The following is a 16,329-nucleotide window of genomic DNA, read 5'->3' on the forward strand; positions in this document are numbered from 1 at the left end:
CCGCCTGATGTCACTGTACGTTCCCTCCTTCTTTATGCACAATTGATTGTCTCGACCAATCGACCGAGACACAGAAATTGACGTCTTTCGCAGCTTTCCATCAGCCACTTAGACACCAACTTTTTCACCTTTTCGACTTACACCGCTCGGCGCGCCTACCGCACTAATTTTGCCGACTCCTACCTACACCTACCTTGCCATACTCTCTTTTGGACTTGCGATAGCGAATTCCGCGACAAACACTCTTTCTTTTGCATTCTCAATCACGTCACCGACCTACCTGGGGGTGACCTCTGCGACGTAATTCTTCTCCGACAAGTCGTAATCTCAGACTAATCTTGCGACAACGCTCGCGAGCCAATGGCGATATAATGAGCGCGACTCCCACGAACCGGCTCAGACTGACGCCGGGAAACTCCCCTTACCTTCAACAACGATCTAACCGAACACCAATCCGAGGGCGCCTACCTCACGAGTCCCGACTTTCCCTCAAACGAGTCATTGGCACCACCTGCGCTTCGCCAACCGGTTTCGATACCGTAAACTCCTCCTTTGCCTACATAGCAGGCGGCGCCGTCGTTGTTGTCGATGTAGACGGTGAACACTATGCCCAGCGCTTCTACCGAGCCCGCCCGACTGCGACACCCGTTTACGGCTCGACGACTTTGCTGAACAACTACTCAGCGCCTTCCACGCCCAAGGCCAACGATAGCAGGAATCGCGCCGCGATTGGGGTCCGGGAATCGCAAAGTTGGAACGACTCTCCGGGATCAACGTGGACCAGCCGCGAGCGCATCAAGGCTGCGACGTGCCTTGCGCTGAGTAGAGATGGGCGGTATTTGGCAGTCGGAGAGACGGGTTACGCTCCTCGCGTGCTCATTTTCAACCTCGAGGACGCATCATCTGACGTTCCATTGGTCTCCATCAGCGAGCATGGGTTTGGTGTGAATGCAGTGGCATGGTCGGCAGATACCAGGTGGCTTGCTTCTTTGGGTACGGCCAACGACGGCTTCCTCTACATCTGGAAAATCGACCCTCGTACGGGTGCTGCCAAGTTGTACCAGCAAAACAAGTGTACCTCCACTATTAAGGGCATGGTCTGGATGGGCAGCAGCCTTGTCACGCTCGGTGTGCGACACATCAAGATTTGGAAAGTCGAGGAGACTCAGACCTCTTCCCCTTTGAAGACGAGGTTCAATGAGGGCATTTCCACACCCCAGAGAGTCCTCAACGGTCGCAACGTCCTACTCGGATCGCTCCTGGATGGTACCTTCAACTGCGCGGCTGTCGTCGACGAAACGAGCATAATCATCTGCTCAGAAGCTGGCGACGTCTGTGTGGTGGAGGATGACGGCAAACAGACAAAGCTCGTCAAGTCACTCAATGTCGACTTTCCGATCACTTCCATCACCATCAGACATGCCACTGCATATCTCTCAGGAAAAGAGGGCCAATTCGCGACTCTCAGCGTCAAGGCCGCCCTCGAGAGTCTCCCAGACGGTGTTCTATCGAAAAGCGTCGCGCCTGCTGGTCTGGTAGCTATGGGTTTCTTGACAGAAAACCTAGTAACCATCGATGAGAAGCACACCGTAGATATTTGGAGCTCGAGCTATCAGCCGGGCCAAACGGTGGACGACCCGTCACACGTTTCTATACCGGGACACGGAGACCAGATTTTGGGCATTCAATCAATGTCAAAGCCCAACGACCAAGGTGCAGATTTCTTCACGTGGTCCGGGTCTGGCAAGGTCATTTTCTGGGACATGAAGGGCAAAATCAAGTGCTCCCTAGATGTGCCCATTGAACAGGTCATCCCTGAGAGCGAGATGGACCCCGTCAATCAGCTCAATGTGGTCCGAGCGACTAGAGCTGGGAAGATGCTTGTAGCAGCCGACAAGTTTGGTGTTCTGAGGGTAATTGACCTGACCACGAAGGAATGCTTGCTTGAGACGAAAGCTCATTCGTCCGACTGTCAGGGTGTCAGCATCTACGAAGACGACAACAAGTTCCTTCTGGCTACATGGGGCAGAGACCGGACTGCGCAGTTATTTCACCGCACGTCGGGTGGAGAGTTCCGGCACTTCCAGACGCTGGAATTCGCTGCTAGGGTTGTTCAAGTGCTAGTCCAATCTGAGGACAAGATAATGACTTGTTCCATGGATAGGACACTGCAAACCTATGACATAGTCTGCAAAGAGGATGAGGAAGACGAGCTTGCGGCTCTTCCTTCTAGGGCAAACACCCTGAAAGCAGCGCCAACATCGTTCGCCCTGGGTCAGGATGAGAGGACTGTATTCGTCTCCATGCTGGATCGGTCAATTTGCCAATACGATCTTTCCAATGGTCGACTCCTTAACTGCTTCAAGTGCGTTGATGAAAGCGGAGCTGAGACTGCTATCCTGGAGTCTCTAGTTTTCACTCAGCCTGCCGGGAGAGAGTCGGGCTTCTTGCTGGGCATATCGAATACGGACAAATCCGTCCGTCTTTACGATGCTCATTCGGGCCACTTTGTAGACAGAGAATGGGGCCACACAGAGGCTATCAACGGCGTCACGTTGACCGATGATGAAGATGGTTGCCAGAGGGTCATCAGCGTAGGATCTGACGGGACCGTGATGCTTTGGTCCATGGAGACGGACAACACAACTCTTTTATCTACAAGTAGAGATCCATCTCCGATGAAAGACGGGTCCGCTTCCACCAGACCACCACTTCGACGAGTTCTCTCCAAAGCAGAGCTGGCCGAGTTTCAGCGTCCAGCCTCTGCTCAGGGTGGCCGACGATCTCCGCCCAGGACCATTCGAAGTCGGACTTCTCGGTACGGTTTGAGCAACAACAGCGTGAGCACGCCCAAAACAGGAATGCAAAGCAGTCCGCTAGCTGAAGACACACCATCACGACGCTCGTCCGGGTCTGGCAGTCCGCCCATCAGTCCGAAGTCGAGAGCATCTAGGCGACCCTCGCTTCCGTCTTTGGGCCTGCCGCCGAAGAAGAGCTCGCCCAACTTGCGCGGATTTGGCAGCCTGAACATGGCTACAGAGCAGGCTTGTCGTACGTTGAGAGCTTATAGAAAGAAGCTTTCCTCTACGGAGCCACTAAGCGAAGACGTCATCTTTGAAATTGACCAAGAGCTGCGCCTGACAGCGGCCGCCCTCGGCGACAGGGCTACGAGAACCAAGGCCATGCACGACTCAGCCCTCCTGAGTGGTCTCCTAGACCAGTATGAGGAGCGCCTGGCCTCCATGCTTGACGAAAAGCTACGTAATACCTTTCAAGGGAGAGAAGTACAAACTCCCAGCGAGGAGCGCGAAGAAGAGCTCCTGGCCGTGCGGCCTGACACTGCCGGCGGCGAAACCACCTCTACATCATTCCCTTAACATACTCTCATTGTATTATTACATCAATCCTTCCGACCAAACCCGCATTGTACAACACCTGCTGGATTCAACGGCGTTACCTGGAAAAGGACCCTGGCGTTTGGGGGAAGATTGATTATCGACCTACTTTACAGCACAAATTCTAGATGTGCTCAGCCTTGGACTTTGGGGATATTGCAGGCGGAAAGGGGCATCGTAACCCCTACCTTTGAATTGTCGGTAAATATTGTCTATTTGTTTATCCGTCACTCTTTCGACACAGCAGTAGCGACTTTTTTTCTTTTTTATTCCTTTGATTTGCGAAAGAGGGACACATCCGCCACATACATTAAAAGATCACGGAGTCCTGAGGGGGCAGGGGCGGCGAACTGGAGCTAGGAGTTTTCAATGTGCCCAAGGACATAATGGGACAGAAACGCGGGAGTGGTCTGGGGAGGTCAGGGGATTGGGGGGATAACATACTATTTACACTACACCCGGAGGCACCTTACTTTGGGCACCGTGGATACGAACAAAAGAGGACGAGGGAAATTTGGATGCCGATTTCTAGCGGCTTTTTGCGAACTTGACTACTTGATCCTCAGGGTCTGCTCTCTTCGGTTTACATCTTTACATATTTTGCCCCCTCTGCTTGTTCTAAGGGGCAATGAGAATACAACATGACGAGGTGTACCTCGTCGTTGACCAGCTATTACTACAGTCTTGATCGATCCAGGTCCCAAGTGAAGTCATAATAAGCTGATTTGAGTTATCGAAATGACTGATCATGTAAGTCTACTGCATGAAGTCGGGCCTGATGTGACCTTGAAGCAAGACAGGCAGGGTGAGGGAGACTCATGCCGCATTGCACATACAAAGCGAGGAAAGCAATACGGCCACCACCCAAACCTGCTTAAACAGACGGTCCTGCCCAGCTAGAAAGGTCTGTAAAACGCGCCTGCTCAAGGCAATCCGTCCAAGGAGAGACACAGCGGTTCTCGCCCCCTACCCACCCCCTGGCACCTTCCTCACCTTCCTCCTCCCGAACCTTCATCCGATAACTTTTCCCCGCCACCACCCGAATACACAACACGAATACCCAGAAGCAAGCCTTCATATACCCCCTCAACCCAATTCCAGTCACCAGCCAGCAGGCGCCCGTCTAGGTCGACGGGTCAGGTCAAACTGGCTGGGTGGTGGAGTGGTTCATGGTCAACATCAATTGTCTACGCCAACCAGCCTACTCGACGACAGGCTAAGCGCATACGAGAGTACCCGAGTTCGAGTCCCGGCATGAGCACCAGAATTTCCCGGCATGAGCACCAAGAGATGTAGCCCCCAGTCCAGCACCGGGGGGGGTGAACTCTTTTGTTTTTTTTTGGGTGATGAGAATAGTGAAAAGTCTCTGTAAATTGCTTCGCGGAAGAAGAGAAAAAAAACAGTGGTGCCGTGTTCCAGAAAATAAGTGTTTTTCTATCCAACGCCCGCGAATGAATCTCCTCGTTCTGTCTGGCTCCATCTGCCCTGCCTTGCAAACCCACCATGTGTGGTGTGTATGATCCCACCACATCATCGTAATCAAACAGCGAGTCCTTCTTCCAACGCCTCGTCCCGCTCCAGCTTCTCGAGCCCCGTTGCCACGGCACCGTATACACGCAGAGGGACTGCAACCTCGAAGCTCTCGCACGCCAAATTTTCTACTGCCACGAGCACTAGACCTCCGCGCTCGTCCCGGGATATTTCTTCTAGTAATGGATGCGTGCTAGGCGCCTCACGCTCCAGCTCGGTCTCCTGGCTCGGCACCACGAATTCCACGCGGATCTTCCATTCGAATGAGATACCTGTGGTGACGAACTCTGGTGTCGCAGTAATAGGAATGGTCGGAGTGAAGACCATTCTCCGCGAGTAGAGCGTCGCCTCCGACGCAGACACATGGACTTTCCGCGTCACGCGGTGAATGGAGGCTTCTGAGCGGATGGCCAAATGCGGCTCGACTCGCTCGGCCGACTCGAGACAGGAATGAACCGCGTAGCAGGGAATCTCGGCGTCTGTGAAGTCGATGGCCATAGTAACAACTTCGCCCAGACGGTACGAGGGGCGTGTAAGCATAACGACACCCACCCGCTGTCCGTTGCGGGCAATTTCGAAGCGGTTCGGGCTCTGCTGACCCTCGGAAGTCAGGTTACTGCGCATGATAGCCAGGTTAATGGCCTCTGTGGCCGTCGTCGCCTCCTCAAATACTGATGGACGCCGAGAGCTGGGGTATGCCGTGGGTGATAGCAGCCCTGCGTTGGACCCCTGCCGTGGCCTTGTTAGAAGCTCGTCGACATATATGAGGAATTCATTAATTGTTGCATCCGTCTTGGTCGATTTTAGCTTCTTGATCTCGCTGAGAGTCGACAGTTTGTCGACAGTCTTGATTTTCGCCTGATCGCGAAGTATAATGTATGGATTCATGAGATCATGACCAAGAATTTCTCCATGGCTGTTTACACTGCCGAGGACCCGGAAGGGAATCTCAACGGAGCGCACCTGCTGCTCTTTAGAGCCGCCTGCTCGCTGCGTACCGATGACCAGATTGTAAGAGATCTTCACCGCTTTTCCCTTATGTGTCGGCGGTAAGCCCTTTGGGAGCTGAAACGAATACTCAAAAGCTTTGTGCTCTCCGGGAGCCAGGTTCAAGTCCACAAACAAGATGGACTGTGGAGTCGAGAGCAAAGGGACAGACTTGGCACTGGCGATGCCGCGCATATCTTTGATGCTGCTGACCTCGCCGGCTCCAAGCAGCTCTCCGATTGAGTTGCTGATACTCCCCCAACCGAAACTTCGAAGCAGTCCACTATCCCGTTTCGCAGGCTCCACACCAATAACACCACCTCCTTGACCGCCGACAACGGCCTTTCGCTTGACCTGTTCAAATGGCCCGAGGTTGATGAGTGAGCCATCCAGGGTGAATGAGCCTTGAATTTGAGCGTAGCCCATCATCAACGATTCCGGTTGCCTCGGGTTATGTGAGGCAAAGTTGGAAGATTTTCGGAAATGCGGCGGCCGCATAGGGCCCCGCGTGGGTTGAGTTGGATACTCAGACGCCAGAGTTTCCGTAGAGTTGTTGCTCATTGAGTAGAACTCCCCACTGCTGCGTGGCGTTCCTCCGCCCATGCTTGTCGTCGAAAGTATTCGCATGGCTGGTGTAGGATGCTCGATAGGATTGGTGAGTACGCCGTCTTTGTTCCGTATAGCCAGGGTTGGGGGCACTTCGGTGTTTGGACTTAATAGCCCATCATGGTGTGACGCTACCGGTGTGCTTTGCGTGTCCGACAGTGGCGACTGGACCATTGGAAACCGAAAGTCGGCCAGCGCGTTGGAAGGCGATCTCATGGGACGTTGTGAGCCTGCCACGCCAGGGGTATTCGGTGCGGTCGAAGATCTCGAGTTGGATGGGGGTGTGTCGGAAGCGGATGTCGAGTTGAACAAAGGGGAGCTTATGTGCCTCGGTGATGCTGTAATGGAGTTGACAATTAGACTCTGCATCAATATCAGAAATCAGAATACTGACCAGAGTGAGGCGCTGTGAGACCGAGCCCCAGAGCAGCCCCCCGAGGCACAATCTGTAGACTGGATGCCTGAGCATGACCGCGACCAGGCCGATGCGCCTTTACGGAGCTAGCGTTACTCTGATTGTCGTCGGGTACGGTGCTTGTGGAACCAATTGACACAATAGAAACGGACTTCTTGTGGCCATTGCCACGGTGCTCAAGAGCACTGGGAGGATGTGATGGTGTCCACGGCACTGAGCCCGCGCGGCTTCGCGATTGAGCGACTGGTACATTGAGGGATAGAGCAGATCGATGACCGCGGGTTTGAGCTGAGTTCGGCGGGGTCAAGCCAGCGCTAGACTTGCCTCTTAGCAAGGGCGAGACATGCCTCGGTCGGTCTACAGGTGCGAGTCGTTGGGACTGCCGTTGCTGATTCGGATCGCGAGCAATGTTCTTGAAAGTGATGGTGCATTTGATTTCCTCGCCAGCGAAGACGGTCTGGTCGTGCCAGCGGATAAAGACTCGAATGTTGCTGGAGGCCTCTGGAGACATGATGGCGCTCGTCCGGGCGGAGGGGAGGGAAAAGGATCGATTGAGGTTGCAACGAATCAAGTAGTCATCACATGTCTGGTATCAACCATCGTCGCGTCTAATTTCGTGGATTGGAGATGGACAAGGAGTCCTGACAGGTGCATTGAACGTCATGGGCTCTCCGAGTTGGCGGGAGATGGAAGTTGAGCGAGCTGGGCTAGCTCCAGCGTTGCTGCGAGTCGGGCGGGCCCCATTCGGCGCGCGCTGCAGGGGTGGGATCCACGTCCCCGTTTCCTTTCACAGTTCTAGCGTCACTATCACCTCGGCGCCTTACCTCAGCAGTCCCCTCCGCTGATTCGGGGACGGCAAGGACGGAAAGCGGAGCGGTACGTACCCACTCTCATGAATGTCACTTACACGATCTCAACACCACACCTTCAAGGAATTCTAATCCAACTGATCGTTAGGTATCTGAGTATCTATGCCGTTTGCACATTGAGAACTCTCTCATAATTCTTACGCTCTATGTTGCAGTAGTCCTCAAAAAGACGTAATTTCATTCACTCCAGACCTTACCATGGCTGGCCGCGGAATATTTCTTAAAGCAGGAAGGAGGCAGGTGCCTGCCTGCTGAGCGCACCTTCTACTATCCATGGAAAAACCACCAACTTAAGGCGGGAGCCGAATCTACAACGATGGAAGGTATGGATCAGGAAGTGACGGGCTTCTCGTCTACACCTACCCCAAAGCCTTCCACCTGTTCCACATCCTCTCTCGGCCACACTTCTCCCTCTTCCACCAGAGGCACGTCACAAATTATTTTCCATTTCTCTTCTCGATCCCACCGCAGTCCTTTCTCTAGGGGACTCACTATTTCACATTCTTCTACCAGTATTTCGTTCAAAGGGCAAACGTTCCAAGGTTGTGGTTCTCTCTGTTCTTTCTTCTTTCTGCCGCCAAAATCTTCACGATCATTCAATTTCTGCTCACAGCTTCCAAAATCACACCTTCTACACCACGAATCAAATCAGGCTTCCCTCAAAGATGGCCATTATCGATACCCTTCCCGCTGTCAGTGTTTCTGTTCGCCTCAAGAAAGCCTACCGAGACGCTGACGAATACCCCGACCCTTATCCGTACCATGAGCATGAGAGATACATGGACGACTACGAGCAGTGTGCCCGCAACTACATTGAGAGTAAGGAAGGTACCGAGTTCGCAGTTCACGTCAATGTCTTGGACGATGCCACTATTGATCCCTGGATCCATCACGATGAAGGCTTGGTTTTCCTTCTCTTCCTCGACGGCCACTTCATGGGAAAGCGATTCTGCTACGATGATGACTTCAAACATGGAGGCTGGCACTTTGCCTTCAAAGGCAAGAGACATCCCAACCAGCATAGAACTGCCATGGTTGAGAGTAACTTCAAGTTCCAGACGATTACTGCAGGTAAATCCACCGCATCACTCGACTGCTAACAATATTCGATGCTGATCTTTCCACACAGTTGACCAAGACGCTACCGATGGCGAATGGAGGCGTGCCAAGGATCTTGGTACAATCGAGGTGCGCGTCAGACTTGCCAGATTCGCTGGTGGTCCACGCCGCAACAGATGGGTCAACTTGGAGAGACCGTTCCGCGAGCCGGAGTACAACAAGTGCGAGATATCCGAGGAAGCTATCAAGGGCCGACCTATCTACCATGGCACTTCGTGTGTGACCATTTTCTTCTGGGAATGTACCCGTCACGCTAACTATGTCTTCGCAGCTTCACCCCGCCGGTGAACAAGAGTCTGCGACCTCCTAGATTTGCCCATCGAGCAGCGATGGAGCGAATTCGCACTGGCCCCCTCTTCGCGACCTACACATTCAAGTATCGCTCGCGAGGTATGTGTCTATGTGTAACAGGCGTGTCTTTAGTTTGAAAAAGGCTGACTGTCATAAAGATGCGCTGAAGATTGAGGAGATCCTTCACCAGACCCCCAGCCCTGAGCCCGCCCCGGCGCCATTCTTCCGTCAGAAACCGGCCTACTTGGGAAATTCGAGCCTTCCTAGATTCGAGGACCTTCATGAAGATGAGGTCGAGCGTCTTGCTCGAGAGAGACACCAACAGCTCCAAGTAGGGTGATGATTGACTTTAAAAGGGTTCATAGACTGACACCCCCACCAGGATGAGCAAGCGCAATCTTCCGCTCAGAAGAACAAACGGAACTATGACGACTTCTGTGATTTTACGGATGGCGCTGATGAGCATTTGGCCCGTCCTTACAAGATCATCAAGCTGGGAAATGGCCATGACGCTATTGATCTCACGGGCGGCTACTAGAGATGTAGGCCAGGAGATCGTGCGTTTGTTGTAAAGACGGAATTATCACAGGATGGCGGTCACTGGAAGAGTCTTATTCGTCAAAAAAAGCCTTTGTTGGGGTGGTAAATTCACAGGTCAAAGTTCACTGTACTGAATGGAAGGCCCCAAATGAAGACATTTCGGACGAGGGAGATTGTTTGGTTGAAAGGAAGTCGACATTGCTTTGATAGAAGACTTGGTTCGAGGGATCAGGTGGAAGAGCAGTAGGACTCACATCCATCAGAAAGCTAACTCCCGAACCACCGTGAGTTGTGTTAAATACAAAAGTTCTCAAGTATGCAGGTGTTTTGTTGTTGTTCTATGTGACTTCGGGTGCGAAGTTAACCACAACGGGGAGTCGAATACTGAAGAATCTCTTCTCACCTTCGCGAGAGAGGTGCTATTGAACGCAGTGAGCCGAATTCCTGGTACTATTACTATAGATCCCTGCACTGATGGCTCCTTCACCATGCGGTGGCTCGGTCAGGCCTCGTCACCTGCCCCAAGGCAATTAGACATGACCCAAAGCCAGTCCGCGAATTTTTGACCCTACAGATGCCCCACGACTCGAAGAGTGGAAGGCAGAAGGAATATCTGGATTCCCCTCTACAGTAAGGTACACCCAGGGCCTTTCTGGCTAATTTGAATACTGGACTGCTGCAGATCGAAAGTTTCCAGCCACAACCCTGCCTTGTTCGTCGATCTCAAGCTCGGTTGAGTTGCAGAAGTACGACCACACCGACAAGCCACGAGAATACTTCTCGTTCAGCAAGCTAGGGCGATGGCAGGTTTCGACTTCAACATCAACATGCGAGTGGTGATCACCGTCGCTGGTGCTCCAGCCCCGGAACGAAATGACGTGACAGCAGAGAGCCTCGAAAACAGCGCCCCATTCAGCTGCAGCAAAGTCATCGTTGTCAAGGAGGGAGCGAAATTTTCGATTCTGGCTTCTGCTGGCGCAGGAATTTGTCGACTCCTTGCCAAGGATGAGGGGCTGATGGTGCTGATTCACTTTGACGACAATGAGGTCCTCCGGCGGTTGTATACGAAGACCGTGATCGATGCCCGGGCATCGCGCCGATTCCCCATGGAGTTCTTTGGAGTTACAGGAGTGAACAGTGAAGGCCGCCAAGTCTTGCAGCCTTTCAAGTTTGCCGCGGCCAAAAACGACGGCAGCGCGATTCGAGGTACCATTCGCGTTGATTTATACATCGTCAAGCTACTTGGTGCACCGGAGAGGCAGCGACTCGACGACACTACTGCATATGGGTCATCAGTTCAGACCAAACGGTAAGTTGCAAGCACGGCCTTCTCATACATGTCAAAAACGTTCGATAACAGCGGAATCCAGCTTGGGATCTGGGAAGAAGGTCAAGAAAGCCCTGGCGGCAGACACATACGACGTGAAGCGGCTCAACTACGAGCGTCCTATCGCCCGGTTCAACTTCAGATATGGACCAAGAGGTCTGTAAATTCCCTGATCGAGTTCATTTTTCCCCGAGACTGACGTTGCTCAGGAGACTTGCCCGTACATAGACCCAAGGACAATGATGAGAGCAATCGCGGTGAGGGCTTGATCAACATGTCCAAGAATCCAGCCCTCCCAAAGCAGGGTCCAGGCGGAGTCAGAGGCGCTGACGCCAAGATACCCTCCTATTCATTGCCTGCGAAGCTCCGTGGTCTGCCGGAAGCTCCTGCACAGACACAGACAACCGCTGGTGCGAAACCTGCCTCGACAACTACTACCTTACCCAACAAGGGAGATAAGCTTGACTCTCAACTGAACGAACGAGTCATTCCGATCCGACCCAAGCTTCCAGAGCCCATCGCGAAGGAGCAGAAGTTTCGAAGAGACATACCTCATGGGGAGGCCGTTTCGATTCAAGAGACTCAGCCGAAAGACGCTCATTTCAACAGAAAGAGATCTGCCGAGGCGGCTTTTGGCAACGACTCACCTTCTAGACCCAAGAAGTTTCTCGCTACTTCCACATACTGAGAATTTGATATAATAGCTGGGATATGAGACGTTGCTAGAAGCGGAGGGAAAGTTCTTTGTCGTGGAAGTGGGAATGGAGTGGCCTGAATGAGAGATCAATGTTGACGAGCGGACGCTTACGAGCCTTGCGCTCAGTGAGGAAGACAGGCTCAGGTAGATACAGCGGCTATATTTGTGACTCGTGGGATTTTGCTAAAGGAGGCAAGGTGTGCGAGATTGGCACCACTAGCAGTGAAATACGAGCTATTGCCACCGACTTTGACGCTTCCTGTGATGGAAACTTGTATGGTGGGTTTAAATCGAAGATGAATTATGGCGCGATGAAAAATGAGAAGCCATGCGTCTGCTTTGTTTCGGTCACGCCTATGTCCAGTGATATAACCTAGTAGTACCGGGCTGGTGAGAAACCTCATAAGAGAGGCTTCCGTAGAGTACGGAAATTCCTGGTAGCCTGTGCTCTCTTGGGCTCAAAGTCGTTGCGTCAGACATGATGAACCACGTCTTGGGATTATCATTGAGATATGTGGTCTTGCTTATACAGTCTCTTCAAGGCATGCCTTCTGCCTATTCCGTCATTGTGCTGCATGGTAGCAGTAGCAAGGCATCCGCACGCTTATGAATGGCCGAGTGAACAGTGAGGTATGATTTGAAGAAACTGCTTTTCCTCGTCGTTCTGTGTCTACCACTTCAGATACGATTTGATTCGCCTCTCGACCTTTCGAAAAATCCCCTCAATCATCACTAAGATCGATCGTCCCATCCGCATCCACCTTGTAGATCTTGCGTGGACGGGTGTCGGTCTCCTCATCCGCTTCGCGCTTCACACCGATTCCAGGCTCTCTCTTGACTTTGGGCTGATGAAATTGTCAGTTTGACACAAATTTGAGGGAGAAAACACTTACTTCCAGCTGCTCCAGACGCTCTTGGGCAAGTCTCATGATATCTGCCAGCGGCAAGTTTGCCACGGCCTGGGGCGGGGGTGGAGCAGAGAACTCGGGAGAGGGGCTCAGAGAAGGATTTCGAGGAATGATGCCATCGATTTGAAGAGAACCCCTAGACTTGTATCGGAAGAAGAATTGAGCAATTGGCTGGGTTTCGTCCCTGTACTTGAATGTTCTTACCATTTTGCTTAATTTCTTCTCTATTCCTTCAGTGAAGCTGACGACCACACAGTTAGCAGTATGACCAGATGAAGGTGTTGGACTTCTTACGATGTACTGTGTGATATGTTTTTGCCTTTGATTTCAATTTCAGAGACACCCCTTATGCTCTCTGTCCTCGATTGTGCCGGGGTTCTGGGTCTGTGGCCTTCAAACTCGACACGTAACACAATCACTTCAATAATGCCGAGGTGCTCCACGATGAATTGATTTCCTGATAACTGCTCGTTGCTCTCTTCGGCTGCGTTATCAAAGTCAGCGGCTCAGAATCGATAAAATGAGAAAGCGAGGAGATACCTGTTTTGATCGACGCGAACTTGAAGTGCCTTCTGATGTCTTTGCCAGGTTTGCTGAACCTGTCCCCAAAGCTGTCAATGGTTGAGACGATGGTTTGATTCACCAGGTGGCCAGGTCCACGATAATATGTGGCGACGTATTGGCCGTCAATGTGAAGCACCAACGCGAGCCAATTCTTGCCATTTATCCAAGACCGGCGGTTTCGAATCTCATAGTGGATAGAAAATCTGGCATCGACCTGACTTTCGATGACTTTGGAAGTGATATGAGTTGCCGAGCCCCGAGATGACGTGGATTTCGGAGGATCTGAATCGTCGTACTCGATGCAGTCTTCCTCGAATCCGTTGATACGGATGGAGACCTTGATCTCTGGGAGGCCATCAATCACAGCCATGGTCCCTCCGAGTCGTGGTCGTGGGATGGCGTTTGGAGAGTGAGTAAGGCCTCTGGAGTTAAGCGATCCACATACAGAAATTGGTGAGTTCAGATAAGTCTGAGCTTCTGGGCGAGGAAGAAGAAGTATGGGTACCTAGAGGAAGGAGAATTATGGGTAGAGGGAGGAGATTGGAAGGAATGAGGAGGGTAGAAGGAAGGAGGAGGGTGGAATTTCAGGGCGAGGAGTCCAGTCCATAAAAATGGAAGGTGCATTGGAGGGCCAGCAGCAAGCCCGGTGAAGCATCAGGCAACCCCGCCGAGAAGATGCCAGTATCAGCCTCTAAAGGCGGCCAAATTCGGTCGTGCTTTCTCGAAGTAAAGTGCCTAATGAGTTTGATATTTCGTGCCTCAAGATGAGAGTCTCTTCAACGTAACCATGGTAAGGGCGTGGTTGCTTTGCAAGACCATGCATCCAAAGGACGCTTAGATGAACCATGGGGACCCTCTTCGCGTCAAGTTTTTTGCTTGAGCCGAAGTACTTCACCTCGTTAGTGAACAACAAGTCAAGGGTAAACAAGAACAGCGCACGGAAAGGTAGTCAAGGCGGGTGGGTGACCTACTACACACCAGTGTGCATCGATGAAAGTTTGCAAATCTATATAATACACTGAAGCCCGTCTCGCGACATCGAAAAAGACTTCACCACCGGTATGGTTACATCTCTTGATGCTCATGCTGGCTTCGAACTGGTAGACTGTCGTCGAGTAGGCTGTGGCCGTTTTTATTGTTGAATTCTTAACCTCTCCACCACCCAGCCACTTTGACCTGACCCGTTGACCTAGACGGGCGTCTGGTGGCTGGTGACAGGAAGAGGATTGACGGGGTCTATATGGCCTCGACTCCTTGACCAGACCCCGCGGTCTTTGGTCTACCTCCCTCAAGGCCTCTACCACTTGTTGCTCAGACATTCGCTGAATTTCTCGCATCTTGTCATCTCTATACTCGTTTTCGCCGAAGTTCCGGTATTGAAGATACAGACTATGTCATCCAGGGAGCCCTGTTCGCCGCACAATACCTAAAGCATCACTTTGTTTACGGCCTTGACACGAGATAATAGGGGTCACGTTCTGCTCTAAATTCCCCTAATCTATCTACTCAAGAGCTTGCTAGCATACGTTATGACGATCTTTTATACCTAAGTACATTTTTAAAACTACTAAGATTATCATTTATCATTATTATCGATTGATTATGATACCCTCTCGAAAGCAGATTGTACAGTGTAGAAAGTAAAAGGCAATCATAATGGTAGCAATAATAGCAAAAATAGGAGCAGGAGTAGGAGCAGTGATGGGAATAGGAGAAATAAAGGTGAGATATTGAGCGGCAAGCTATTGTGTCACTCCGAGTTGGTACTTTCCTTGATGATGGGCCGGTGGCTTGCCCGAGTCGTCATCGACGAGCTCAAGGGTGTGAAAGTCACCATCCAAGTCAATGGCCAGGAAGCTGTTGAGTACGACGACCCGGATGGCTTTGAGAACGACGTCAACCGCAAGCACGCAACCCACCGCACCTTCAAATACATTGAGTCAAAGGATGACACCTGCTTCACGGTAAAGTACGAGGTTAATCACATGCACCGGTGGGAGAGCCCGAAAAGCGCCTTCTCACTCTACTTATATGTCGATGGCAAGCGCATGGATAGTGTCGTTTGCGAGGCGAGTCGCTTCAACTCATTCGATCCATTCTACAAATGGAGCACAGTTGTTGAGGGTTCTCGAGGAAGCTCAAGAGACCCCTCTTACGATCGTCTGAGCAAATTCAAGTTCTCCCAAGTCACTACTGGTAAAGTTGTCATATCTTGGCGGCGCCATGGGTATGTGTTCTGAGTATTGACATGCGTCTCAGTTGACGATGCCACCAAGGAGCGCGTCGAGGGAGACTCCAAGAAAGCAGAGTCTCTCGGCGTCATCGAGGTCTTTGTCTACCCCTTGACCATTACAGGGCCTTCGTATTCGTCAGGCCACGAGCACTATCGCGATAATCAGAATTCCAGTTTCAACATTGCGGAAAAGGCGCTCAAGGGCCGCGCCGTCTCTCACGGTACCTCGTGAGTTGCATCCTCTCGCCATGCGACAATTCTGCCTGTGCTTACATACTCCATAGCTTCACTGACGGTGGATTTGTCTCCAAGAGGAAGTCAGTGTGCGCTGAATATCTCAACGGCGGTAATCCTATGGCGTGCTTCATGTTCAAATACCGTTCCAGAGGTATGAGGCGATCTGCAAGCCGGCTCTCTGCTTACTTAGCTCACGCTTTCTCAGATGCATTGCAAAAGGAGCTCATCATTCCTCGGTCCCCAAGTCCCGAGGCCATTGACGAGCTTTCCGAGGCCGATATCAGACGGCTAGCTGCGGAGCGTCTGGACGAGATTAACGTGAGTTTCAGCCTTACCGCTGTGTAGAGAACCCAAGACTAAACTAGGGCAGAATGGACGTCGATCTGGCACCGTCAAGCTAGAGAGAAAGGGCCCTACCATCAAACGCGAGTTTGCCGAGATCTACGACCTCACCGAGGAGCCTGCCAAGCGCGAATGGAAGAAGATCAAGATCGACGCCAACAGGGAGGCTATTGACCTCACCAACGACTAGGCGTATGAGTTTCTTTCTTGAATGTACTTCCTTGGTCCTTGTTCTTCGCCAGTCCGCAGAGAACGATGTCAGGAGTATG

General features: G+C 51.9%; 6 protein-coding genes across 6 annotated transcripts; 4 read left to right on the forward strand and 2 right to left on the reverse strand.

Moving 5' to 3' along the window:
- Positions 1-371: 371 nt before the first annotated feature.
- CLUP02_01110 (WD domain-containing protein) lies at positions 372-3,377 on the forward strand (the record flags this gene model as incomplete). Its single annotated transcript, XM_049280152.1, has 1 exon — positions 372-3,377. The coding sequence occupies one exon, from the start codon at positions 372-374 to the stop codon at positions 3,375-3,377; it is 3,006 nt and encodes a 1,001-aa protein (XP_049136109.1).
- Positions 3,378-4,934: 1,557 nt separating this feature from the next.
- CLUP02_01111 (uncharacterized protein) lies at positions 4,935-7,444 on the reverse strand (the record flags this gene model as incomplete). The annotated part of the gene is made up of 2 exons (XM_049280153.1): positions 4,935-6,856; positions 6,913-7,444. The coding sequence occupies 2 exons, from the start codon at positions 7,442-7,444 to the stop codon at positions 4,935-4,937; spliced, it is 2,454 nt and encodes an 817-aa protein (XP_049136110.1).
- Positions 7,445-8,118: 674 nt separating this feature from the next.
- CLUP02_01112 (uncharacterized protein) lies at positions 8,119-9,750 on the forward strand (the record flags this gene model as incomplete). The annotated part of the gene is made up of 6 exons (XM_049280154.1): positions 8,119-8,182; positions 8,274-8,873; positions 8,932-9,136; positions 9,193-9,311; positions 9,371-9,543; positions 9,595-9,750. 6 exons carry the CDS (start codon positions 8,119-8,121, stop codon positions 9,748-9,750), a joined length of 1,317 nt encoding a protein of 438 aa, XP_049136111.1.
- Positions 9,751-10,552: 802 nt separating this feature from the next.
- CLUP02_01113 (uncharacterized protein) lies at positions 10,553-11,767 on the forward strand (the record flags this gene model as incomplete). The annotated part of the gene is made up of 3 exons (XM_049280155.1): positions 10,553-11,061; positions 11,123-11,239; positions 11,308-11,767. The coding sequence occupies 3 exons, from the start codon at positions 10,553-10,555 to the stop codon at positions 11,765-11,767; spliced, it is 1,086 nt and encodes a 361-aa protein (XP_049136112.1).
- Positions 11,768-12,498: 731 nt separating this feature from the next.
- On the reverse strand, positions 12,499-13,618 carry CLUP02_01114 (uncharacterized protein; the record flags this gene model as incomplete). Its single annotated transcript, XM_049280156.1, has 4 exons — positions 12,499-12,621; positions 12,670-12,925; positions 12,979-13,168; positions 13,225-13,618. The coding sequence occupies 4 exons, from the start codon at positions 13,616-13,618 to the stop codon at positions 12,499-12,501; spliced, it is 963 nt and encodes a 320-aa protein (XP_049136113.1).
- Positions 13,619-15,026: 1,408 nt separating this feature from the next.
- CLUP02_01115 (uncharacterized protein) lies at positions 15,027-16,250 on the forward strand (the record flags this gene model as incomplete). Its single annotated transcript, XM_049280157.1, has 5 exons — positions 15,027-15,444; positions 15,508-15,709; positions 15,766-15,869; positions 15,924-16,036; positions 16,089-16,250. The coding sequence occupies 5 exons, from the start codon at positions 15,027-15,029 to the stop codon at positions 16,248-16,250; spliced, it is 999 nt and encodes a 332-aa protein (XP_049136114.1).
- Between the last annotated feature and the right edge of the window lie 79 nt (positions 16,251-16,329).

Source organism: Colletotrichum lupini, chromosome 1, assembly GCF_023278565.1.
Source record: "Colletotrichum lupini chromosome 1, complete sequence".
NCBI lineage: Eukaryota > Fungi > Ascomycota > Sordariomycetes > Glomerellales > Glomerellaceae > Colletotrichum > Colletotrichum lupini.